Source organism: Urocitellus parryii, chromosome 3, assembly GCF_045843805.1.
Source record: "Urocitellus parryii isolate mUroPar1 chromosome 3, mUroPar1.hap1, whole genome shotgun sequence".
Lineage (NCBI taxonomy): Eukaryota > Metazoa > Chordata > Mammalia > Rodentia > Sciuridae > Urocitellus > Urocitellus parryii.
In genome coordinates this window covers 14,460,153-14,485,753 of record NC_135533.1, presented here as the reverse complement: position 1 = coordinate 14,485,753, position 25,601 = coordinate 14,460,153, and the positions used below count along the sequence as shown (strand labels likewise).

The 25,601-nt window shown below is 46.5% G+C and overlaps 1 protein-coding gene across 12 annotated transcripts in view; it reads right to left on the bottom strand.

Moving 5' to 3' along the window:
- Window positions 1-25,601, bottom strand: part of Hipk2 (homeodomain interacting protein kinase 2) — a 249,298-nt gene that overhangs the window by 184,742 nt on the left and 38,955 nt on the right. For all 12 annotated transcript variants that reach the window (XM_077795929.1, XM_026405407.2, XM_077795930.1 and 9 more), the window contains exon 2: window positions 7,990-9,073. In XM_077795929.1, coding sequence (XP_077652055.1) covers window positions 7,990-9,073 — 1,084 coding nt within the window. The remainder of the gene's footprint in view (window positions 1-7,989; window positions 9,074-25,601) is intronic.

Below are 25,601 nucleotides of genomic sequence, written 5' to 3'. Positions count from 1 at the left end.
CACTCGCTGTGACCTCAGACTATACAGCCCTAGCCATTCACCAACACGGTTCCCAGAGGAGGAGGACGACAACGACAATGACGACAGTAACAGCAGTAATGATCATAAGCAGGGTGGGAGGAAACTTGGATGGTAATGGGCATGTTTATGGCATAGACTGTGGTAACTTCACCGGTACAGACTTACCTTCAAACTTGACAAGTTGCAGATATTGAATGTGAACCATGTTCTGTATATCAATCTCAAGAAAGTGGTTTTAAAAAGAAAAGAATTTGGTTAGGATGGAGGATGTAGGTCAATGGCAGATTGCTTGCCTAGCATCTTTTAGGCCCTGGGTTTTATCCAAAGCACTGCAAGACAGAAAGAGGGAGGGAGGGAGGGAGGGGGAGAGAGAGAGAGAGAGAGAGAGAGAGAGAGAGAGAGAGAGAGAGAGAGAGAGAGAGAGAGAGAAAAAGAGAGAGAGCGAGCACACATGTGTGCGCATGCTCTAGAGAGGTCCATGTCTGCTCCACCCCCTAGAGCACCTGCCCATCTGTGTGTTTGGCAGTACAGGATTCTCCATTTCTAACAAGTTTCCCAGGTAACTCTGGGGTGGGAGGGTCCTTGGAGCCTACTTTGAAAATGACTGGTTTACATCTTGAGCCCAAGTGGTTCTGGACCTGCTGTCTTCAGGTTCGGAGACATATTTTGGCAGCCTGAGCAAGGCAGAAAGCTGGGGCAGGTTTCTCAGCTGTTGACACTGCCTCTTTGCCTGGACCCTCGGTCTGCAGGAACTCTTGGGAGTTCATGTGACCCGAGCAGGAGCGTGGCAGTCTGCTGTCTTTGACCTCTGCGTGTGTGTCTTGCACGTGTGCATGTGCTTGGGTTCTCAATCTGCCTCCATAAGGTGGGTACCAGTGCGCATCCACCTCTACATGGAGAGTAAAGTGTCAGCTTCTCTGTCACCAAGTTTCTCACAAGCACACCTACGTCTGCATGTCTTGCGTGGCCTTCAACTGTGTTCCCTGAGTGTGTGCTCGTATGTGTGTATGCGTAGGGGCTGCAGCACCTGGCCAGAGATCTACTCAAATATGCACAGAGTTTCCCACTTTAACTATTTCATACTTGTTAATAATTATTAGATAATTATGAACACATAATTATTAAAAGAAAATTTTAGTTTCTAAGTATTTCACTATATAGCTGTAGGTTCCAGAGACAATTAAGGGAAATTTGAAGATAATCTATCAGCCCAGATAACTCACCCATCACTTCTCCATAGAAGAGAGACTACAACCCTGAAAGTGGTCACATAGTATACCTGGCCATGAGGTGGTCAGTGGGTGTTTTTCACTTACTATTGTTAAGGGTGAAAGGTACCTGCTCTTGTTGTTTCTATTTGTAACAGAGACAAATTAATGTCAACAAATGGATGCTTGAGATGCAATTGAAGCTGCTGCCAGAGTTCCTCTTTTCAATCAAACCCACTTCTAGTTGGTCACTTTTTATGTTGTGATCTGCACAAGCTATGCCACCTTTGAAAGGATTTCTGTTTGTGGCTTCATAAAGCTATGCCCCTTACTGGAGTGACTTATATTTTCAGCCCAGAGTATGACATTTTGGAATATGCTCTATTCTCTGTTGGCGGAGAGATCAAGGAAGGTTCCCAGTGTGCTAATGAGACCAAGGTCAACAGGCAGGAGAGAAAACTGCTCCCTGGCCACAGCCTGCACCAATAGCTCTGGCTGACCACCTGGTGAACAGAGGCCTCGGTCACAATGGGATACAGATGGCAGAGTGTGGTCAACTCACCGCTGACATTCTAGTGATCACGACTCAGCAGGACATTGGCTGGGATGGGCTGGGACAGGAGTTAAGATTTTATTTTTAATATTTATTTATTTATTTATTTTGTGGTTCTGGGGATGGAACCCAGGTGGTGCTCTATCACTGAGCTACATCCCTAGCCTTTCTTAAAAATTTTGAGACAGTTGCCCAGGCTGACCTCAAACTTTCAATCCTCCTGCCTCAGCCTCCTGAGTTGCTGGGATTACAGGTGTGTGCCCCTGTGCCCAGCTGGAGCTAAGGTCTCAGCCCTCCTTCCAGATTCTGTTACTATCTAGCAGTGGTGGGTTTGAAACCAGTCCTGGTTAGCCAGAGCTTCAGAACTGTGTCTTAGAGAACAAAGTCATGACACAAAAGAGAAAAACAAGCAAAAGCTACTCCCTGTAAGTTGGTTCTACAATCGAAGTATTAGAAAAGTTTTGTACTAAAAGTGTCCACATCCAGACTACTGGGGCCTGGGGTGGGGGGTTCCCCCTCACAATCCAGGGCCTTTCCTTTATTCCTGAATAATTACAATTCTCTCCCATCCTGGGTCTGGTATGTTTGTCTTGCCATTCCAATAGATTACTCATCATTGGCTTCATCGGGTACCCTGTGTTCCATAATTTACATTGGCTCCCGTCATGGCCACTTTGAGTAAACCCAACCCCCCCATGCGTGACTTCAGCTCTGCACTGTGGGACCGCTCACCCAACCACTGCTTTCCAACAGGGGCCTTCCCCGGCCCTCCCCTCCCCATCACTTCTCCCCTCTTTCCCTTTCATTCCAGTCTCCATGGCCCCCAAACGCCTCCCGCCTTGGCCCGGTCTCCCTCCAGAGCTCTCATTCGGGGACACCTTCCTGCGAACCCATCTGGCCAAGTTTCTCATTAGCTTTGAATTTCTTGAACTGCTCATTACTGCTCCCCTAGTCTGGTGCATAACAGGAAAGCAACAAGATCTGTTGAGTGACCAGACACTTGGAGTCTTACAGCATCAGTGTTCTGGGTGATTTGTTTCTGTTTTTCATCTCCTCAAAGAGACTGCTAACTCCTCAAGATCGGAGGTAAGGCCTCGCCTTCCTTACTCAGGGTACCTCCTGCAGACGCTTGAAGCCACCCACCCAGTGACTGTCCGACAAACTGAACCGCGTCATCATTAGTCTCCACCCTGACCTAAAACCACCACAGGATCAACTAGAAGACCGTCTCTGCACCCATAAGAACCCGAAGAAAAAGGTCAAACTATCTTGAAAACAAGATCACTGGCCATTTTTTATGTCCTAATTTTATGCCCATTTTTTGGGGAACCAATAATAATTTTCAGTGTCTCAAAAATATTCTGAATAGCCCAGAACAGAAACAAAACTCTAACATTTTAATCATTGATTAACCTTTGCCTCAACGGCATAGTTTTTTGTGATTTTTTTCCTTCTGAGTCTAATATTTGGTCTTGTTTTAGCTTACTAGTCACCCAGAGTGGAAATGTCCCAGCACCAACTTATTGCTTGCCCAAAATAAAAATAACAACAAAAACCCACAGATTAACAGGCTGGCAAGGGTGGAGGGTTAAACAGGAAAATGGCAGGGACGCCCAGGTGAGTAGGTCGACAGCATCACCTGCCCTGATTCCTTTGGGTGCTAACCCTGAAAGGTGACCCCCCTCCCAGGAAAGCCCTTCTCTCCTGGAGCAGCTCTTCTCAGGGTCCAAAGGCCCCCTGCAGCAGCTCCTCTCCAGTCCCCAGGGTCCATTCTCTGGAGTGGAGTCTGGAAACTTAGTGGGGGGCGGGGATCTACCCTGGAGGAGGGTGCTAGCTAGCTCTGGGACAGGCTTCTGGCAGACACATGTTCTTACCAAGCTCTCCAGATGACAATAAAGCTGGAGAACCAGCACAGCTGACATCAATCACAAATGGGCCTTCAAGGTGAAAGTTGGGAGGGGATAACCCTGCCGCAGGCAAAAAACCTGAAAAAGCATCGTGTTTCCTGAAGAGCAGGAGGTCAGGCTGGCCTCAGGAGGCACAGCAAGGACCCAGCAGCTGGGGAAACAGGTGGCTCTCAGGCCACTACCTCCCTTCCGCAGTCCCAGGCTGAGGACGGGCACCTCTGTGTTAGCAGGTAGGGATGGCGTGATGAGACCCTTAGTACGTCCCATTTGAAGTGGCAAAGTGGCAGGTAAGTGTTCATCTCTTTAAAAGTGAAACATCCCCAGGCTCAGATACAGGGGACAACTAAGGGAATGGGGCCTTGCAGGACAAAGGTCAACCTGACAAGCCCTGCCAGGAGACCACAGTGGCATGGGACAACACTCCTGTCCTGGGTAGCTCAGATGTGCGGGTGTTCTCTCAGGATGAGCCTGAGAGCTTCCTCCTTCTCAGGTGGGGCTTCAGCAAGAGCGTTTCTTGCTCGTTCTCCCCCAGTAAGGGGCAAAGCAATCAGGAAGACCATCCTGACAGATGTGGCCTAGAGTTGGCTGTCCCACATAGCCAGGACAAGCTAAAGACTGTCCTCAAAAGCTCCTATCGATCCATGTGGCAGCAAACTACTCCAGGGCTCAGACGAAGCCTGGGGGGAGAAACGGAGCATTGTGTCCAATTTGGAAATGAAACATCATTTCAGGCAGAAAAGATGGGCTGCCTTTCACCTTGACTATGCCCTTGACCCACAGGGAGGACCTCAAGGCATCGATGACCATGTGAAGGAAGAGACTGTCCTGCCCAGATTAAAGCTAAACAGGGGGTGTGCTATGTCACTCAAAGGGAGGGCAATGGTGCAGAGGCTGGAGGGACTGTGCCCATCCTGGAGGGACAAGTGGCCCAGCCCGGCCAGCAAACCAGCCTTCACTCCCCACCAGGGGCGCTGGGAAAAGGCCCATTCAGCCAGAGGCTGGTGAGGGGACATCAGAGGTCCTGGAAGAGGATTCAGACCTCCCCACGGTTCTCACGGCAACTTTGTACTGCTACCCCCAGACTTCCTGAGAGCCGAGTGTGTGTGTGTGTGTTAGGGGAGGTGGGGGGGAGATAAGGAAGTGAGTAGGAAAAGTCTTAAGAACCCCAAATCCAGCTGCCTTGATTCATGAAGTTTTGCTCCAAGGATGCACTGCCTGTTAAATATAGTTCCAAAAGTCTTTTATAAGTTGCATACTCAATTTTTAGCCAACTTTAGTGAAGCTGGTTTCTGTCCACTAATAGCAACATAGGTTAACTAAATAATAAAACCCCAAGCGGCCCCTGACTTGGCTACAGTTCACCCTAAATTCAGGCCAAGACCTGGGAAGAAATAGCCCTCGATGTGCTGAATTTGCAAGCCTAAATATAAAGTGACAACGGCAGCCTCCTGTTTGTTGCAAGGAGAGCTAGCCCCAGCACCAGTCACCCCTCGGGCGGGCTGGTGACCCAGGACCACACAGAGCTGGCTTTCAAATAAGAACTGGGCGGGCACTCTCCAGAGAGAATACGTGCCATCTGCGCCTGGTACCTGACCCTCCAGCGTAGCCAGGCCACCCCCTTCTTCTCTGTCGCCCCTCCTGCAGCCACAAGGAGGGGCCCGCGGTTCTGCCTGCTCCCCAGGCCCCACCTTCCAGGGTGGCTCCAGCACTGGGTGCACTTTTCCCTCCGCACCCAGTTGGCACTGGGAGCAGAGTGCAGGGAAGATGGAGCTGGCAGGAGACCGTCCCTCGTGAGCATGCAGAGGCCCATGGAGGCGTCTCCTGACACGGGGGAGCTTCATGTGTAAATTCATGAGAAAGCAATGGCTGGAGAAGGATGACTGAGGGGGCCAGATGACAGCAGCCGTGACTTGGGGAATCCCTCCTGAGGGAGCAGCGGTGGTGGTGGGGCAGGTGATCTGGAACAGCCAGGCGGAGCAGCCTCGAGCCCCAACCTTTCTTGAGTCAGGATCAGAATGAGAGGAGACAGGAGGAGGGAGAGGCAGCAGGCTGAGGGGCCGGGGGGCACAGGGAGCAGGGCGAGGAGACTTGCCGCAGTGATGTAGGCAGCCAGGCTGGGCCCAGAGGAAGAAGCCAGTCAGTGAACCAGGGAGACCACACAGAGGGGCAGCGGGTGGCCAGCCCTGGAACTGGGTTGGGTCAGCTGTGTCACACAGCCCCACCTTCCCTCTGGGGCCTTGAAGGAGGTATGGAGAAAGCACACCCACTGCTGGGTAAGAGCGGAAGGCCTCAGGCAGCCACGGGCCCTGGGACTCTGAGGTTAGAGCCCACACGTCAGCCTCTTAGGTGTGGCTCAGCCCTACCTCCTCTCCAACTCCCATCTCTGGGACGGTTCAATGTTATTTCTTTTCTTTCTTTTCCTTTTTTTCTTTCTTTTTTGATTGAAGCCAGGGATGCTTAACCACAGAGCCACATCCTCAGCCGTTTTTATTTTTCATTTTGAGACAGGGTCTCACTGAGTTGCTTAGGACCTTGAGGCTGGCTTGGAACTTGTGATCCTCCTGCCTCAGCCTCTCCACTGCTGGGATTACAGGTGTGCTCCACCACGCCCAACTTATATTCAATGTTATTTCAAGCGCAGCTCCTCACTGCTCCACAAACCTGACTCTTGCTTTCCAGAAACCTCCACCAACTCTTCACTGGTCACCTCCCATAGACTGGCCATCACCTGCAGCACCAGGCTGTTACACTATGCAATGGCACCAAGAAGTCCATGGGGATGGTGATAGGACCCCCGTTTATGGGTCAGAAAATGAAGATGCACAGAAAGTAAGCAGCTGTCAAAGTCACAGTGCCCAGTGAGCCGACGGGTCAGGTTCAGCCCTGGGTTTCCCTACTCCAAAGCAAGCAGCGCTCTATGTCTGTTCCACCAGGTGCCGTGCTGTTCTCAGCCCTGATGCACACTGGGGTCCAGAAAAGCTGGGGAAAGCCCTCATGCGGGGCCCCACCCTAGAGGTGTGGATTCAGTTGGTGGGGACTGGGGCCAAGCTGGGTTGTCTTTAAAAGCTCCTCAGGTGACTAATGTGCAGCCAAGACAGGGAAGCAGCATGCTGGACACTCGGGAATGGCGGGGGCCTCGTCCACATCCTGTACAGCACTGTGCCTTGCCCATGCTAGAAATGAAATCTGTGCTTGGATGTCTGAATGTGTGTGTTCCCGTTGGGCTATGAATGGTTCATCTCCCCAGGATTCGTGTGCTGGAAACTTGGTCCTCTGTGTGGCAATGACAGGAAGCAGTGGACCTTTAGGAGGTAGGGCCTAGTGGAAGGTCACTGCTGGTGTTTTCCTTGGAAGGAATTAAGGTTAGGGACCCCTGGGGTAGTTCTCTTGAGAACAAGTTGTTGTAAAAGCCTGACTCTGACCCTGATTCTCTCTCCAGCTTTCAGTCTGTCACGTGGTCTCTCTCCCACATGACTCCCGCCATCGTGATGCATTTGCCACAATGCCTTAACCAGAGTCCCGCTGATGCCAGCACTATGCCCTTGCACCTTTAAAACTATAAGCTATAATAAACCTATTTTTTTAACAATATTAGCCAGCCTCAGATTTTTTGTTATAATAATAAAAAGGTAACCTCAGGTACTACCTCCAGCATCTGGAGGTAGTGCCTGAGGTTACCTTGCTACAGGAGGGGCCGACCAGTCCCTCGACTATACTTTCCCCTCCCTCCAGCCACCTTTCTATGTGAAACATCACTTTCAACCTGTTACCCCTTTATGTTCAGAGTTTCCAAGGCTTGTTCAAGGATTAGAGATACAGCTGCAATTCCTTAGTTTGGCATTTGAGACCCCTCAAGACCTGGTCCCAACTTGTCTTTTCAATCACATCTCTCAATACTCAAAAATCCTCTGATCTGGCCAGGCTGCTTGCCCCCTGTATGAGTCTGGCACACCACTACCAGTGTGCCTTTGAATGGCATGTCCTGCTCTGTCCTCCAGCTGCCTGGGCCCTCCCCATCCACGAGGACAACTCCTCTGCTCTGCTCTTTACTCATTCCCTGGGGTCCTTTTCAACTCTGAACATTGGGACCAAGCATCTTCCTTGGCTCCCTGGCCTACTTGGCTTAGACGGCTTCTCATTCTCATTTCAGTGTGCACATGTCCTAATTTCCCAACCACATTAAGGTCACTTGAGGGCAGCAACTGCTGGAAGATACTTTTGTCTCCCCCACAGAGACTGCCACTGCATACTCTGAATGCCACTGGGCTTTCTGCACCCGTCTCGGCGCTGACGGTCTTACCTGTAGTATCGGGATTGCAGGTAGGTGGAGCACACAGCCTTGGACACGTGACTGGCTGAACCGAAGTCGATGACCTTGACTCTGTATGGCTGCCGGGATGGATCCACCAGCATGATGTTCTCTGGCTTGAGGTCAGCATGGATAAGACCTAGGCTTTTGAGTTTCATCAGGGCTGTGGCCACCTGCTGGAGGACCGGGCGAATGTACTTGAGGGGCAAGGGGCTAAACTTGTTCTGCTTCAGAAAGTCATAGAGGTTCTGCTCCAACATCTCAAAGACCAAGCACGTGTGGTTCTTGTGCTGGAAGCACTCGTAGGCCCGCACAAAGTTGTAGTCATCGGCACTCTCCGTGCTCAGCCGGGCCAGGATGCTCACTTCGATCTGACCCTGTCGGGCATAGGACGGGTGGTTCTTCAGAATCTTGATGGCCACAATTTCATTGGTGCCCCGTTTCCAGCATTTGACCACTTGCCCAAACGTCCCTCGGCCCAGGAACTCTAAGACCTCGTAGGTGTTGGTCATGGAGCACAGCACTTCATGCTGCACCAGCTGATAATCTCCTTCACTGTTGGAGCCACTGTTTTTGGAGGTGGCAGTGGACGTGGTGGCAGTGGCTACAGTGGCCCCGCTGGCATTATTCTGAATCATGGGTGGATGCTCTTCGATGATCTGCACGCTGCTTGTGTTCTCAATCTCCTCACTCTTGCGCTTGAGTCCACATTTTTGGTAGGTGTCAAGAAGGCTCACAGTGCTTCGACGCATTAGGTTGTGTGGTCCGCCGAGGACTTGCCCCGTGACAGAAGTGCTACTTGCTGATGTTACGACTATGTGCCCGGTGCTTCCTGGGAAGATGATGGTCTGCTCGTAAGGTAGGCTTGGGTTTGGGATCGGCAAGGAGGTGCTGACGGTCGTGGTGGCTGGCTGAGAAGGCGGGATGTTCTTGCTCTGGTTATACACTTTGCTGTGGGAGCCGTACCCAGTCATGTCCCAGGTGGAACTCGGCTCCACTTTCAGTTTCTTCACACTACAGAAGGCACTTGATTGAAGGGTGTGAGGGGAGAAAACTTGCACATGTGAGGCCATACCTACAAGAAGGAAAAGGAAAGCAAATATTTGAGTCTCCCTTGCATGAGTGAACTCAACAGAGTCATCTGGGTTCTGGCTCGAGTCACAAAGGATATTGTCCTCCCACTTCCAAACCAGCTTGGAAACGTGAATCTAGGCCACCTGGAAGCACACCCTGGGACCCAGTTTGAGGGATCAAGTGGGTCCAGTGTTCCCGCTGCCACCACTAGGAGACACATCGTGACCCACAGTCAAGATGCAGATACAGAATTAGGATATCAGGACTTAGTTCACCATTTATTTCTTACAAATATTATTCGTGACAGACACTTACTTACCTCTTTCTCCACTCTCACCACGTTGCATACTAGTAAAGCTGAAGACTACATCAAGTGACCCAGGTAACCATCCTGCACCTGGCCCCTGCTCATCCTGTCCACAGACCCTAACAGTCAGATTCACTGCTTTGAGGAAACATGTCCCCACCCAGGCCCCATTGTGGCTCTTCTGGATGAGACAAAGTAACCACCTGGCATCTTGGTCAACCTAGATAAATTCTGCGGTACTGCATGGATTGACAGTTGGTTGGGCATCTTCATTTGGGCAGAGTAAGATGTCCTATCAGTCTTTTGTGGGGCAGATGGTAGCACGATTCACGGGTTCTATTCACTTACTTTTCCTGGTAAATTCATATATCAATAAATTTATCTACAAAGTACTATGACTTCAAACTAATATATCCACAATCTGGATAACCTCAGAAATCTTTTAAGACCATTATTCCGGAATAGCTGTACAACTTTCAATTATGGTGATATCAGAAAAAAATAAGAATTCATAGGAAATGTATTAAAGAAAAATAATATAGTGGTGAAGAATGATAAGTTCTTAAAGGTAAAAGTAGAAACAAATACTGCCCATCTTCTAAGTGGTTGTCCATCGACACCTCCTACAGAAGCACAGAAGAGCGGGCATTCTGTCCTGCACCGTTGGAGCTGGTCCTGGCCCCTAGCATTACCTAGAGGGGCTGTTCCCCATCTTCCTTTCTGTCCCACCTCCCGCCCCACTGGTCTGCGATTGCTCAGTAGAGGACCCACCTTCCACTTTGCCCAGAGGCCTGAGGTCAGCCTCACTTCCTCCTTGATTCTCTTGACTTCAGAACATTCCTCAGTCTACATCCATCCTCCATCCTTTCCTTGTCTCCAGTCCCTCGGGAAGACATGTCTCTCCTTTCCCACACTAAAAATGCCCCCTAGTCTCTCAATCCATATTCTCCCACTTTCACTTGAACTCTGCTTCCTCCCCTGTTCTTTCTCAGCAGTTTTCAATTTTTGCTGTTAATTGGTCCCAAGTCCTTAGCAGGCACTGAACAAAGGTTGGCTAAATGAATCAATAGCTTAATCTTTTCCTTCTCTCCTTCCCGTGTGTGGACACACAGAATGCCAGCTTGGAAGGGGAGAGACTAATGCTGCATGCTGGCCCCTCACCTCTCCTTCTTACCTGTACGTCAGTGGTGCATGCTCCCTTCTCTGGGATGCTTGCCTCTTATTCCATCTCCCCCAGCACATGCGTGTAGGACAGGCCTGTGTTCTTAAAGGTGAATGACTTCCTAATTGCCCAACCAATGACTCTTTTTCAGCCCCTATGCTCCTTAACTTCTCTGCAACATCTGATGCTGCTGACCACAACTTCCTTCTTGATGCTCTTATCTGGACTTATGTGAATCTGTAACCTTCTCCTCCTAATATCTAATTGCACATTGTATAGTGAGTGGCTCCTCTTCCTCTTCCTCCTTTAAAATGCTGGAATGTCCAACATTTTGACTCTCTCTGGAAGATATCATCCATTCAAACATTTTAAACTGTCATTTCGATGCAGTCAGCGCCCACATGTTTATTACAGGCTGAGCTCCCCCTCCTTTATTCCAGTCATATCTATTCCTGTTACAACATGAAATATGATCTTCCAAAGCTGAATTTTTCCTAAACACCTACCCATCTCATCCTTCATCCTAATATCTCTATTTCTGTTCATCAAATATTCTTCTGGTCACTTAATTTCCAAACTGTGCAATTACCTTTGATGATTTGTCTTTACTTCCACAGACAAGAAGGTGCCAAGTCTTAATTTCCCCTTCCTTCAAAATGTCCCTTGCACCTAAGTCTTTACTTCTGTTCTTGCTGCCATTTCCAAAGTGGAAGTATTTATTGCTTTCGGTAGCACCGAAGCAAATACAGACATCTGATCTACCTGAGCACTCTTTCTCCCCATAAGATTGACTGTAAGAATTAAAATAAATAAATAAATAAAAAGATTGATTCTAAAATTTATCTTCCTAAAGCATCTCTGAACAACAACAAAATCTCTGAGCACATCACTCTTCTACTCCTCTATCCAAATGACTTTCAATGACTCCTTGTTGTCCAAGGAGGAGATGAGGACCAACACTTTTATATTTTGATTCCAACTATCTCACTGGCTTCAGTGTCAACTTGAACTTTCCTGAATGCTCAACACTATCAAGGCTGGTCTGCTCGCTCTTTCTAGAATGCCTCCTGTTCTCCCTATCTTCACATACTTGCATGCATTCACTGCTTCTCTCAGCTTAGCCAAAGACCAGCCAGTTAGAGCCCTCCTATTTCCAGAATACCCCAACCCATGGTGGTCACTACCACTCTCTGTTCTTATAGCACTTAACATACGTACCATCCATTTGACCACGAATTGTGTTTCTGCCTTGTAAAATCACTTCCTTTTGTGTTGCTTGTTTACATATTTAGGTCTTATTTCCATAACCAGACTACATTTGGGTGGTGAGAGCTATAGTTTATACTTCACACTTCTTTGTGTTTCCCCCAGTGTAAACCAAGCTTATTGTATGTGGTGGGCACTAGGTGGCTGGAGTAGAGCTCTCCAAATGGCCAGACATCCAGGAGCACTTAGTTCTCTAGCCATAGATGGTCACACCCATCTATGAAACCTGGCCTGGCTCTGAAAATTAGAGAAAAATCTACCAATACTTTCCTACCCAAACCAAGACTTTTAAAATATAAGACAGAGATTAATTAGGTAGTTCCAGTTCCAGAATTGGCAGGGGACTGTTCTGAGTCCACTTTTGATAGATGTGCTCTGACTTCCCCAGGGCAGTTCTGAACCTCACCTTTACCCTGACCCCACGGATGAGAGGAAGCATTCCCTCTGGTTTGAATTCTGAACTCCACCCCTCACCTGGGTGCTGTGTCTACGGGTCTGCACACATCATCATGCCCAGCAGTTCTGGCTCACCTACCATTCGTACTTGACCTGCTTCTTCCCACGACTCTTCTGATCGAGTCAAGCTCCCCATTCTACAACACAGAAAATGGTTCTGGTCTATTTATCATGTCAACTAGATAGCCACACTGTTCTAGATGCTGCATACAATATAGCAATGACAACTTCTGGGATTTCAGTCACTTGTCCATGGAAAAGGCCAAGCAAAACCAGCATTTCCTTCTTTCTGTCTCTATCCTGCCGCGTACTCCCTGATTCTTACTGGGGAAGGGGTATCAGAGGAGGCACAGTCAGAAATATGCTAATCATACATAGAAGCCGTGAGGCACGAGGCCCTGTTTCCACTGTTTTGTAAAGTTCTTGGTAGAAAGGCCAGGGTGAAGAAGTGGAATTTTACAGAAGGGAAGAGGGTGGCTTCTGACTTATTTGTTATTGGGACAACAGCCAGGAGTCATAAAATTGTGGAAATCATCACTGGCTGCCTCTGGTGATGGATGCCCAGGATCAGAGAGGAGACCTGCAGGGCTGGAAAACCACCCTTCACCCTTCACCCTCCACCATGGCCAGCTGCCTCAGACTCTGGCCTGGGCTCACGTGGTCTCTGTGGGGTCAACAGCCACTATTCCAAGAACTGGAAACAATTCACCACACAGATGTTTTTTTTTAACCTCTGTTCTACAGCAGAGATCATCTTTTTCTGAGAAGCAACATGTTCTAAGAAGTTGGAGCTAAAGAGAATCTTCAATAATAATAAGTTTCTAAAATCCCTAAAATATTCTATAAGAAATAAAACACCACTGGTGGTTTTTAGCTTAATTTTAAAATAATCTTACGGTCAACAATCAGACTTATTTCCAAACAGTTCTCCTTGAGAATTTTTTTCTGGTCAAACCCTTCTTATTAGTGGAACACCCTGTGAGTCAAGCCCACAGCTGGTTACCACTCTGTTCAGGGCCCTCAAGTGAGGGACAGGGAAGGGTGAGGGGTGGGCTTCACGTTTTCTGCTCTCAAGGAAGAGCTCCACGTACCCTTCAGGGCCCACTCACCTCCTTATTTGTCCATTTACTTTTCAGAAATGGCAGGGACTTTAGGGATACTTTTGGTTTAATCCTGTGGCAAAATCTCATTTGCTTTTTAAATCATTTCTGTCCTTCTTATTTGGCTCATAGAAGGAAGGTAATTTGCCCCTCTTTGGTGGGGGAACTGAGGAGGCTATTAAGACACAGTCATCAGGATAGGTTTGGGCTCATGGGGAGCCATATGAGGGATCCAGGACATCACAGTAGAATAAATTTGCAGTAATCACACCTGTTCCCTAGAGGAGTGTGTCAATCCAGATTTTCCCATAAAAGCCTTGGTGGCCTCCCAAGATAACTTGACAAAATGGCCACATCTCCGTTCAACGTGAAAGTACAGCAAGTTACTAGAACTAAGTTACTAGAACTTACCTAGAACTAAGCTTCTACCAAGTAGCATGCCTATACCATAACTCCCTGTCTCCTAAACAGGCTAAAATCATGAATACTCAATATTGCACATGTATAGAGGCCTGCTACTTGTTTAAATTTTACAGATACAAGTTTACATGGATGCCATAGAAATGATCAGTAAAAAGCATTTAAAAACAAATTTATTATGAGACAACTTATATTTCACAATTGTATGTAATAAATTCTTTATTGCATACGACAAATGAAAAGTAGTGCCTATAAAACTGACATGAAAACATATGCTACAGTTAGTGGAATTAAATTGCTTTGTTTGTAAGAAGCCATTCCCTATTGCCACAGAGATGGCAGACTGTCTCATGCCCCAAACAAATCCAGGTCAGTTAGACTTAGGGTGCATTTTGATAGCTGTGTGTGTAGACAGTGAAAACTCTGACCCCTCTTTGGGCTACGTTATTCAAATGTTCATTTAGCATTTGTAAAAACATACATAAATCTGCATTTCAAAATATATTTTCAAAACATTTTCTTTGTGGCCTCTTTATAGAGGCCACGTATTTCCATAAAATGTCATAACATGTAATGTCAAACCCTGTTCCTCAGGCTTCTCAAAGCACATGTACAATTCTCCAGGTCTTAAATTCCTCAGTACTTGGTACACACCAGACTCTGGGACCAGGTGAACACATGGCCCACTGCCTGGGACAACCCTGATTACCTGTGGAAGCCCATTCCATGAATACAAACACCACCCCACTTTCCATCTCACAAAGGTGTGAGCCTTAAGACTAAGAAGTCAAGCAACGGGTTTAGGCTCCCGGGATACATAGCAAAATCAGATCCTGACCCTAAAGCTCAAACCTGGGTAATTCTATGTGCCTCTTGTTTTTCTTCATCTTAATGGTTGAATGAGAAATTCATTTTTCCAGGGTTATGGGGAATTTTTTCCATCTAATAGAAAGACTATCTAAAAAATTTTATGATCTCGAGGTCTTAACTCAATTTTAAAAAAATGATTCATTGAAGAATTGGCTTTTTTTGGTTATTTTTCCTCACTTATTTGCTTAGTTTCTTCATAACTTTATATTTCACAATTAGATGAACTGAAAAGTTGCTTCACATCTGAGTACATTTCCTTTCCATTTCACCATCCCCAAATTATCTACTGGAAGATCAGACTCTGGTGAAACTACAGGGATATGAGGGTTCAACTATGAATTAAAAAAATTAAATTGAGGGCTGGGGCAGTAGCTCAGTGGCAGAGCACTTGCCTTGCATGGGTTTGATCTTTAGCACCACATAAAAATGAAACAAATAAAATAAAGGCATTCTGTCCATCTACTACTATAAAAATTTTTTTTTAAAGATTAAGTTGAATTCAATTTCACTGAATTCTAGCAAAACTCAAGAGAAGGAATTATAAGTAAAAACAGGCACCATTTTTGTCAGTATTTAAGGTTCATTTGGGGTTTGGCTGATGTGAAATATATTACCACTCAGAATCTAGTTGTATTATTAAGGAGAATAGAATCCAGATACCTTACATAAGAAGTACCAACTTCCTCACTTACTAAATCTTTTGGATACACATTTTGGCTGAATAATGAGTGTTTGAAGCTACAGATTTTTTTTGGGGGGGGGGTGGTAATCAGGTATTCAAAGGAAGGATTAATTCCCATGCTTAACAAAATGCCAGATCTGTCTGACATATCATATTTTTAAAAAGATAAAAATTATAGACTATGTCAAAGAAAATGTCAAAAATATATGTTAGAAATATGCATCTGAATGCAAAAATTTAAAGATCTAGAAAAGGGTTATTTGATATAATCCTGAAAACACTGTATTATGATTTGATGCCTCAGAGAGTTGAAAAGTACTAAAAAAATTTCTTTGTTGGCAAACTAAAGAATATTCATGAAATTTTAATAATTATCCTGCTTTTCAAGTTTGTACTTTACAAGTAGTGCGAAGATAATTTTAGGTTAGACTATTATTAAAAGGTACATTTCCAGAATAATGTATACTGAATGTGTAAGGGCTTTTATATTGTTTCCAGTCAAAGTGTGTTTATCTATCAGTTGTTTATGTTAAATATACAGTATAATTCCACCAAAGCACAGTTTAGGATCACCCATAAGCTCTTCAGAATTTGTGTGTCAATAATGACAATAACAATACTGCTGATTGTGGCACTGGGCATTTAAGAAAAATAGGGGAAAAATCAATAATCAAATTGGCATTAAGGATTTTCTATATTTAAAAACAAAACTGGTGTTGGGCATGACAGGAAACACTAAGACATCACCACTGGCCTAAAATAACTTACAATCTCCTGGCATTACTAAATTCAATGCTAAGTAATAAAGGACAACTGGAAATTCTAGGTGACATAAGCACTTCCAGATTAAACAGTAGTTCAAAAGCAGGACTCACTATGGATTGTGGTCAGGCAGTTTTTATAGCCTGAATATGTGAATTATGAGTAGAAAGATGGGGGTATCATTGCAAGACATAAGTTTGGTTTTCCAGATCCCGATAAATAAATCAGCCCCGTGGGGAGCAACCAGCACTCTGGTGTCTGCCCTCAGGAAGCTCCTGCTTTGCTTAGAGACAAATGCAGCACATGTGCATAGCAGCGTGCATTGACACATGCTAAGGCAGCAAGTGAGCACCAGTATACACTGTGTGCCCCACCACCCACCTGACCAGCACTGTCACCTAACCACCCCAGTTTCCTGAAGTAATCCTGGAGCTGGCTTGAAGGCCTACCGTGAGAGATGCTCACTTTTTCCTTTGGCCTGACTGAAGGTCACCTCTGTAACTCACAGCAAGTTGTACAGATTGTTAGGACACCGTTGGTATATGCCAGACTGTGGATGCCTACTCCCCACAACTTCAGGGGAAGGCAGATTTTTCCATTTTATGGAGCTATGGGAAGTGTCATAATTTGTCCAGAGTCACTTTGCTACTACTAGCAGGACTGGGTTTTGAATTGAGGTTTTGAATTGCCTGACTCCCAAATCCATGTCAAACCAAGCTTCTTCACTATTCAGGTTCTTGGATTAGAAGCACTAAACAAGGAGATGGGCACTGTAACAGCCAAAGGAAAGATTTGAGTCAATAAGGAAGACAAGACAGATCTGAACCAGGGACACACCCGACTGAGCACCATCTGCTAACACAACAGACACCACAGCACCCTCCTAGTCATCTACCATGCCTGTCTCCTCGGGTTAGGATGACAAGTGAGAAATAAAACCACTAAGATTACTAAAGTAAAATAAATTCACCTCTTTAGAGAGATGCCTATTACTGATCTGGTGCACCATGGCACAGCGGGCAGAGCCCGGGTCTTGAGTGAGAAGGCCTGGCTAAGGCACCTGGGCAGTCAGTGGTCAAGAGAGACTATCACAGCAGTTCTCAGGAGCCAAGAGGATCTGGACCAAGGAATGATCTGAGAAAACAGAAAGGAGGAGCAGGATTATAGACTTTGCAGAGAGGAAGTAGTAATACACACTGACAGATGGGATACAAGGACAAAGAAGAAGAACCAAATACGTCCGAGGGATCAAAAGAAGTGGGTTCCATTGCAGAGCAGGGAAGGTGAGAAGTGGTGTTGAAGTGTCACTTATCTGGAGGGGAGGAGAAAGGAATCAGTTTTTAACAGGCTGAATGACAAGCACGGACAGTATATCTAAGTTGAAATATCCAATGTTCATCTGTTTCTACTGAAACTCTGAAGCAAGGAATTGCTTAATTTACTAAAGTTACAGAGTCAGGGGCTGCTGGCCTCTGACAACAGCAGCTAGTGCCTATGGGCTGGGTTGGCTCTTAAATGAAGATGAACCATTTTCAAAGAAGGATGGCCCTCAATAGGATGGGCTGAGCCCACATAGGATTAATCAGAAGGGGAAGAGGGCAATGTCACCCAGAACTCGTTCATGGCTAAGGCCAAAGACAGGGACAAAAACATTACTGGGGCAGGTCGGTAGGACAGAGTGAAGATATCAGACGGGGAAAGGACTGCAGTGAAAGGCTTAAAGCCCAAGAGACTAAGGTGCCACTGATGGCGACATTGTGGCACAGCCAGAGGGGTCAGCGTCGGTAGGCTTCACTTCAGAGTTAGCAATGACAGGAGGAAACGTTCTCTGTGTGTACCAGGGAAAAATTCAGGCCAGGAGCATGGGCAAAAGGTCACGACTGGAGACACTGACTGTTATCAATGCCTCGCTGAAAAGGGAATCCACGAGAATAAAGCTGTTTCCCAGGAGAAAGGTGCAGAAAGTGGAGCAGATGGCAAATAAAGAAGTCCTTGGGGGCACAGGCTTCGTCAAATGGCATGAGAGGACAGTATGAGTCACAGGGAAAAGTCAAGGGTACAGTGGTAATAAACACAATTAAGGGACTGATCCAGGAGAACGAAAACAGAGGAGCGTCTGGGCCTGACTGAGGGTCAGCCAACAGCCCTCTCGTCCCTCAGGGGTCAGGAGGAGGGAGGGAAGAAGTGCTCTCCTGGGAAGAGAACCAGCAAGGCCCCTTGCCTTTCCAGGAAACGCGATTCTCTTAAGAACATTCAAAACCCTTTACGTCAGCTGCCTTCAATCTGAAAATCCTACCAAAGCTGTTTCTTCAATTGAGAAAACATTTTTTCCTGCCATTCGCAAATTCCCCACCCGTCTACCTACCTACTGGTTCACTGTCCAAATCAGCCCTTCTCCGAGTTCAGACCTTCTTCTCTTCCTGAAAGTTCCAACCCTGCCCACCATACCAAGCCTCTCTCCAGTCACTCCCTGTGGTTCTCCCATATTGCCTTGGACTTGGGGTGGGTCACTACACAGAGTCCATAAGCCATCACCCCCTCATGTGGGGGCCTCAAACAATCTGAAAATTCCCAGTGCAATCTGACACGGGCAAGATAAAGGCCACCACTGAGAAGACACAAGCTCTTCAGTTTCCCCAGCCAACTGTGGAATCAATGAAAGGAAAACAAGTATGTACACAAACAACTAGCAACAAGAACAAGAGTTGTGTTGATTAAGAATCTTAAGACACAAACCAGGTGTCCATAGGTGCGCTGGTGCTAGGGCTGCCGGGACAAGGTACCAGGGACTGGGTGGCTCAACCACAGAGGTCACTGCCCAGCGGTTCTGGAGGCTGGAGCTGCCTGGGTCAATTCTGAGAGCCTCGAGGAAGGACAAGTGCCAGGCCTCTTTCATGGCTGCGAGATGGTGGTCTTCTCCCGGAGGCCCTTCCCGTTGTCTCCCTTCTGTGTGTCTGGGTCCAAGTTTCCCTTCTCATGAGGATACCAGTTGCTTTGGATTAGGGCCCAACCTAATGTTCTCACTTTAACTTGATCACCTCTGTGAAGACCTGTCTCCAAATAAAGCCATAAATTTGAAGCCCTAGGGGTCAGGAATTCCACACACACATTTTCAGTTTAGAGAAACCAAAAGAATTTTACCAAAGTGTAATTTTATCAGGATAAAAAGTCACGATATGCCAAAAGAACTCTGCTTTTCCCTCCACAGACGTAAGAATTTTGTGCTTTCCCTCTATCTTTCCTTAAAGAACCTAGAGTTAGGGGCTGGGGGTGTGGCTCAGTGGTAGAGCTCGCCTAGCACGTGTGAGGCTCTGGGTTCAATCCTCAACACCACATAAAAATTAATAAACAAAATAAAGGTGTTGCATCCATCTACAACTAAAAAAATTTTTTTAAACAAAGAAACCACAATCACATTTCAGTCAGTCAGATATTACATATGGAAAGGAAAAAAAGCAAAGGATTGTTAAATTAAGTTCTGCATGAGTTCATGTCACTGAATTTCAGAAAAAGGCCATACAGGAATACATCTCCACAACATCCAGGAGAAACTGGGGTCACTTGGGTACCAAGGAGAATTGGCAGTGGCACGTTGGTAATGCTGACACTGGGTTCTCAGTCCTGACACTGGGTGCTTCAAGTAACTCAACAAGACAGCTCAGTTATGGCGTGGAGCAGGCAGGGCTGGAAGGGTCCCTCCTGGGTCACCACACCTCGTGTGGCCACGTGTGTCTTAACAAGCCTCCAACCGGCCTTTCTAGGAGCCCCCTGATTTTCACCTGTTATTCACATTACCTTTTTTTCCAAAGTATTTTCAACTCTGCATATTCTTTCCAATGGAGGATCGCAAGAAGATAACTGTTCAACGAACTTGGTGGGATGGAAGAGTCAAACAGCCATACTCCACAAGCAAAATCAACGACACTTCTGGATTCAACCCAGATGGGTACCATTTAAGTATGCACTTTTTTTTCAACCCAAAGATCCAGAAGGCTGCTCACTTTGTCCCTGAAATGTTCTAAATAAGGATGCTCCAGCAGTGCTAGTTTTCAGGTGCTGGAGTCCCAATCTTTACAAAAGTGTCCTCCCTGACTCCTTCAGCCACTCCCTGCCAGTGACTGATGCTGGGTTTTTCTCCATTTGCTGCTGGCTCACCTGGAGAAAGGAGCTAATCAGACCTCAGCAGGTCAGGAGGACGTGGGTATGTGTCTGGCAATGTGAAGGAGACCCAGATGAACTGTTCTAGCCTTTAGAAATGTCTTAGAGTCCAAATCAAGACTCAAAATCTGGTAGGCAAAATCTTTTGTGCAAAAAACAATTATTTATGTGGAAATGCCTGGTAACATCTTGGTGAAGTAAAATGATGTTTTAACTTCTTACCTAAACCTTCCTCGTGCCATGCCCAGTTCACTGCTGAGTCGTCTTTTCAAGCTAACCAGAAACGTCTGACACACAGAGTCAGAGCTGGGAGCCTAGCCTACTCATTCCCACAGTGGTCTGGTTCTTATTTCCATGCCCCTGGGAAGTCATTTATACCAAAAATTTGTGTCAATTCCATTGCTGCGTGTTATTCTATTACTCTATTACTCTAGTGTAAATTCTACCGCTATCTGACCCCCTAAAAAGGTACACTGAACTGCTAACCCCCCCATACTGTGTCCAAATAATGTTTCCAAACTGCAGATGGGGTCAAGTTAGATGAGGTTTTTAGAGTGGGTCCTTGTCCAACACCTCTGGTGTCCTTATGAAAAAGGACAGAGACACAGAGGGAGAATGTCACTCAGCAAGAGGTGGAGACTGCAAGAACCACTGCTAGCTGAGGAATGGCGAAGATCGCTGGAACCCACTGGACACTAGAAGATGAGGGTTACCCAGACTCATGGGTTCAGAGTCCCTGCTGACACCGTCTTAGCCTCCAGAACTGTGAAAGAATGGCTTCTGTGGTTCTAAGCCACCCAATCTGTGACACTTTGTTGCAGTCGCCCTAGGAAACTAATAGAGCCTGCACATATTCAGGATGCATTTCACTGACAAAACGCATTGGCACTCCGGCTCTGATTAAGTATAATAAACACAAAGTCATGGCCAAATGGCTCACAGCCTATGTTTGTGGCCTTTGGGGTGAAAAAGTTAGAGGTGTCCAGGGCTTTACTCCCACATTCTAGTTCCCCTTCCTGCCAGCAATATTTCTAAGGAAAGCACGTGAAACTTCACTCTGTTCTCACTATGGAGATGAAGAGCTCAGGAGTTGGGGAGGGCACCCCCTCACACTCACCTTTCCTAGGCTCAACCTCTTTCTGTGCTGGACTAAGGGACCAGGACCCAGGACTACCCCTGGCTCGTGCGTAGGGCCCCACGCCTGCTTGCTGTTATGTCTTTGACCATTCCTCACACTGTCATTCGGTTGCAAAGGGAACTTTTTGCAAGGCATTTCCCAAGTCACAGTGATGTCATGATATATCACACCCAGCCTCCGGCCCGCCACCTCCCAGTTCCCCCTGGGCGGGATTCCTTCCAACCTCCTCAGATGCATCCTCTCCCTTCCTGCTTTACATGGCAAGCATGCTTATTTTTGCAGTGCTGGGGTTCGAACTCAGGCCCTCACGCCTGCTAGGCGAGGCTCCGTCTGCTGAGCTACATTCCCAGCCCTGGCACGCATGTCTGCAGCAGCAGCTCCACGTTACAGCTCTGTGCTCCCTGGAGAACTCTGTCATTCGCCTCCCCTGCTTTTACCTGACATCTGACTAAACTCAATTAGGGCTCACTTTGGGAAAGCAGAGGAAGCGTCACCTCCACACTGTGATAGGGAGAAGGAAGGGCAGGGAGATGCAAAAGGAAGCAAAGTCAGAGGGATGTGGGGAAAGGAGGCAGGGGTGCTGGGGGGAGTGAGGGAGGCACAGAGAAGAGAAACAAAGATGGAGAAAAGGGAGAAGACAGAAACCTCTTGGAATTGTGCTTGGAGCACTCAGAATAATAAGGTAACATGTCAACTGCTTTGGAAACTATCAAACACAACAAAAATGCAGTGTGCTATTATTTATAGTACTGAAGTGGGTGTTTGTATATGTGTTTGTGCATATGAACATCAGCTGGTATAGGGAATCCCCTGGCAGTGCAGTCAGTAGTCCATTCTCAGCTGGGAAAAAGGACATTTCACACTGTGAGTCACTGTCACCAAACCTTTCCTGGTGTTGCCATCAGCCAAGGTCTCCACACTGTTGACCACCTGTGGGGTGGAGGAGCCCACTCTGATGACACTGGCTCTTGCCATGGGGCTCCTTCCTCCAGAGCATGGCTGAAATGTCTGATAGCTCTCCTGTGACCCGACATGAACACAGGACAGTATCTGGTGAGACAGGCAGGCTCCAAGTTCACAGTGGTCTGGGTTCAAAGGGCTCAGTTTCAGATTATTTCCAAGATCCCAAAAACTATGTCAGAAATGGTTCTGCATTTATGATCCCTGAAAGTTACTTAACCTTTGTGTCTCAATTGCCTCATGTAGAACAGTACCTCACCAGGGCCTTGGGAGGAGTAAATGAGTATGTAGATTTTATGTATTTATATATATAAATAAATATAGATACAACTATATGCACTTGTATATGCACATATATTCCTGAGCACTGTGCCTAGCACATAATGGGACCTAAATATGTGGTTAGTGAAAAATGAGCAGAGGGGCCCGGCGAGCTTACATGTTACAGCTAGCATGTAACGAGGTCATACACTATTGGCAATGCAAACAGGTGCTCACAGTTCTCAGCACACGTGAGGCATGAGGTGTGCTTTTTGGATGAGTGCACGACGGAAAAAGAGCTCGTGTGCTCCTTCTCTCCAGTGCTCTTCCTCAAGGAGAGGCATGTGGTCAGGAGAATTCTGAAGAGGACATCTGGTAAATCTCAAGGGCTTCAAAAGAGTCTAGTGTAGAATCTATATTTTACCTAATTCACTTTCAAATACTTTGCACTTCTTTCCCATGTAACATTTTAATCAAAAGCACCATCATTGTTCATAATGGAGACCCAGTTGCTATGTACAATATGCTTACTGCAGATTTGTATCTATTGTACAAACAACGATTTCAACTCTTTTGACTGTGTACTTAGGAAAAAGAAATGAACACTCACTCCTAATAAATGTGATATTTGCCTCTTATAAATTATATTATGTTCTATGTTACTAACATTTATGTCTACGAAAGACACAGAAATAGACAATTTCAAAGAACAAGAAAATGCACATTTTGAATATTTTCTCCTGTATCTAATAAACTGTCTTGAGTCTTTCTCTTTGAAAACCCCTGATATCATTCAGATTATCCAAGCTGTGAAGCTCAGAGTTGGGCCCAGACACGTGGTTAGCCTTGGCCAGTAACAAGTGAGCAGGAAGTGTCATTTCTGGGCCAAAGCTGTTTCCACCAGTGTGCAATTCACCAACACAGTCCTCTTTCCATTCGTTAATAAGAGCCGCCATCCAGGAAGAAGAGGCTCTTTGGACAGGGAACTGAATGGTGGTCGTAGCAGAGACACCAATCAATCCAAGACGCAGCATGCCTCTGAAACCAGCCTTTGTTGTTCCTAGCCCTGAGATATGGAGCTGTTTGTTGATGCAGTATAACTGAGCCCATCCTAAATAGTCCATAATGTCCTTAATGCTGCCATCCCCACTGAGTTGGAATTAATGAGGTTAGATGTAATCAGATTGTGATGTGCAGTGTGCTTCCCCATCAAAACCAGAGCACATGTTTTTCAGAACAACTTTGAAATTTATAAATAGCTCAATACCTTTCTTTCACATTTTGGCATGATTTCTGTGCCCATGAAAATGCTTCATGAGATCCTTGTGTCCAATGATCTAGAACAGCTCTGACCATCCCCACTATTAGTGATTTCAAGTGTGCACACTCTGACCGCCTCCTAGGAACTTTCCTGAGCAAGTGGAAGGCACAGGACCAGCAGGCACAAAGGCCTCCAGTTTGGTTTGGAAACTTGAGACAAATCACTTTCTGGTAACTAAAGGGGAAGATGCCCTTCAAACTGACCATGGGAGTTGGTACTACCAAACACAGGCCTGGGTGCTCTGTGGGAGAATCAGTTTTGACCCTGTGCTGGTGTGTTTTATAGTGAAAAAATGAAACTTTCCCACCCTCCTCCAGTTGCACTCTTCAGCTCCATGATGACATAGCCATGTTCTTGGTAAAGAATATTCACGTTCTGACGTCGTCTTGACCATGGGCATTACTCATGGTTAGCTCACAAGCCAGGCAAGGCACATTCTGTACCCTCTTTATCACTGAGGTCAGCAATGGGTTTAAAAATAGCATTGCTTACACACGGGGTACCACTGATTCATTAATGGTTGAACAAACAACTATTCTGGCCACTCCTAATCCTATGGTGTTTTAGATGGAGGTTACTAGGCATGAGGCACAGCATTTTCCATGTCCCTAGCTGGGGTATTATGTTGTACTAACTTATAAATAGAAATTTACAGATCTTAAAATAAGGAAGACTCAGGAACTACAGAATTGGGATTCAAGATGCCAGGGGATTTGTGTTTCCAGAATGACCAACTGAAAATGTGATTCATGAGAATATTCCTGAACTTGGGTCTATGGTATGTGGAACATACCAAAATAAAGAGGATGTAATGAAGATAACTGACAGTGGTCTTGGTGAAACCTAGAAATAAGAGTCTGTGATTTCTCACTGTTAAGGGAGTAAAATGATACTTAATTTTAGATGTCTCCTTCAGGTTCTTTAAATGTAAATATTCCCAGAGCAGAGAATGTTTTCATAACTTATAAGCACACTAAAATGTATCTAATTCCTTTTGCTTAAGTTTTGTGCTTAATAAACAACATTCTGGTCTGTTAGTGAGATTCCAGAAAAGATCTTCTGACCAAGGAGGAGATGCCCTGGTACCGTGTGCCCAGCCTTGCTGGTGTGAGGATTAGCTCTCCACCAAACACACCGTCTTTTACAAGATTAGTCAGTAGGAAGCAGCCCTTCAGAATTCAATAATCCTAGAATTTCTGAAGTCAAATTTCTAAATCTGCTAAGCCGAGGATTCTTGAGGCCAAAGTGGACATCTAGAAACACCTGTTGATTTCCCTGATCTACCAGGAAAAGCGGGAGAGGTCGCCCCTGTTCTTCAGAGACCAAGACGCTGACAGGATGGGGCGAGACAACTGGCCACGGTGGGGCGGGAAGGCCAGGCCACAGGAGGCTGAGGAGCGTCCCCACAGCCGATGGAGGAAGAGAGTGGGCTGGGGAGGCGGCCCCTCACGTGGACGTGGCAACATGGGAGACGTTAAGAAGAGGGAGGGCACACCCTGGTGTTGGCGGCCCACTCTGCGGAACAAGGGCACTCGACCAGCTGCCAGAGGAGCTCCAACCCCCCAGGGTCCAGGTGGCCGAGTGTCCTCCTGGGAACTTAGCAGAACAGAGCCAGCGCTACCTGGAAGCTCACTCAGCTCTCAGACCCGTCCTGAGTGAGGATGGT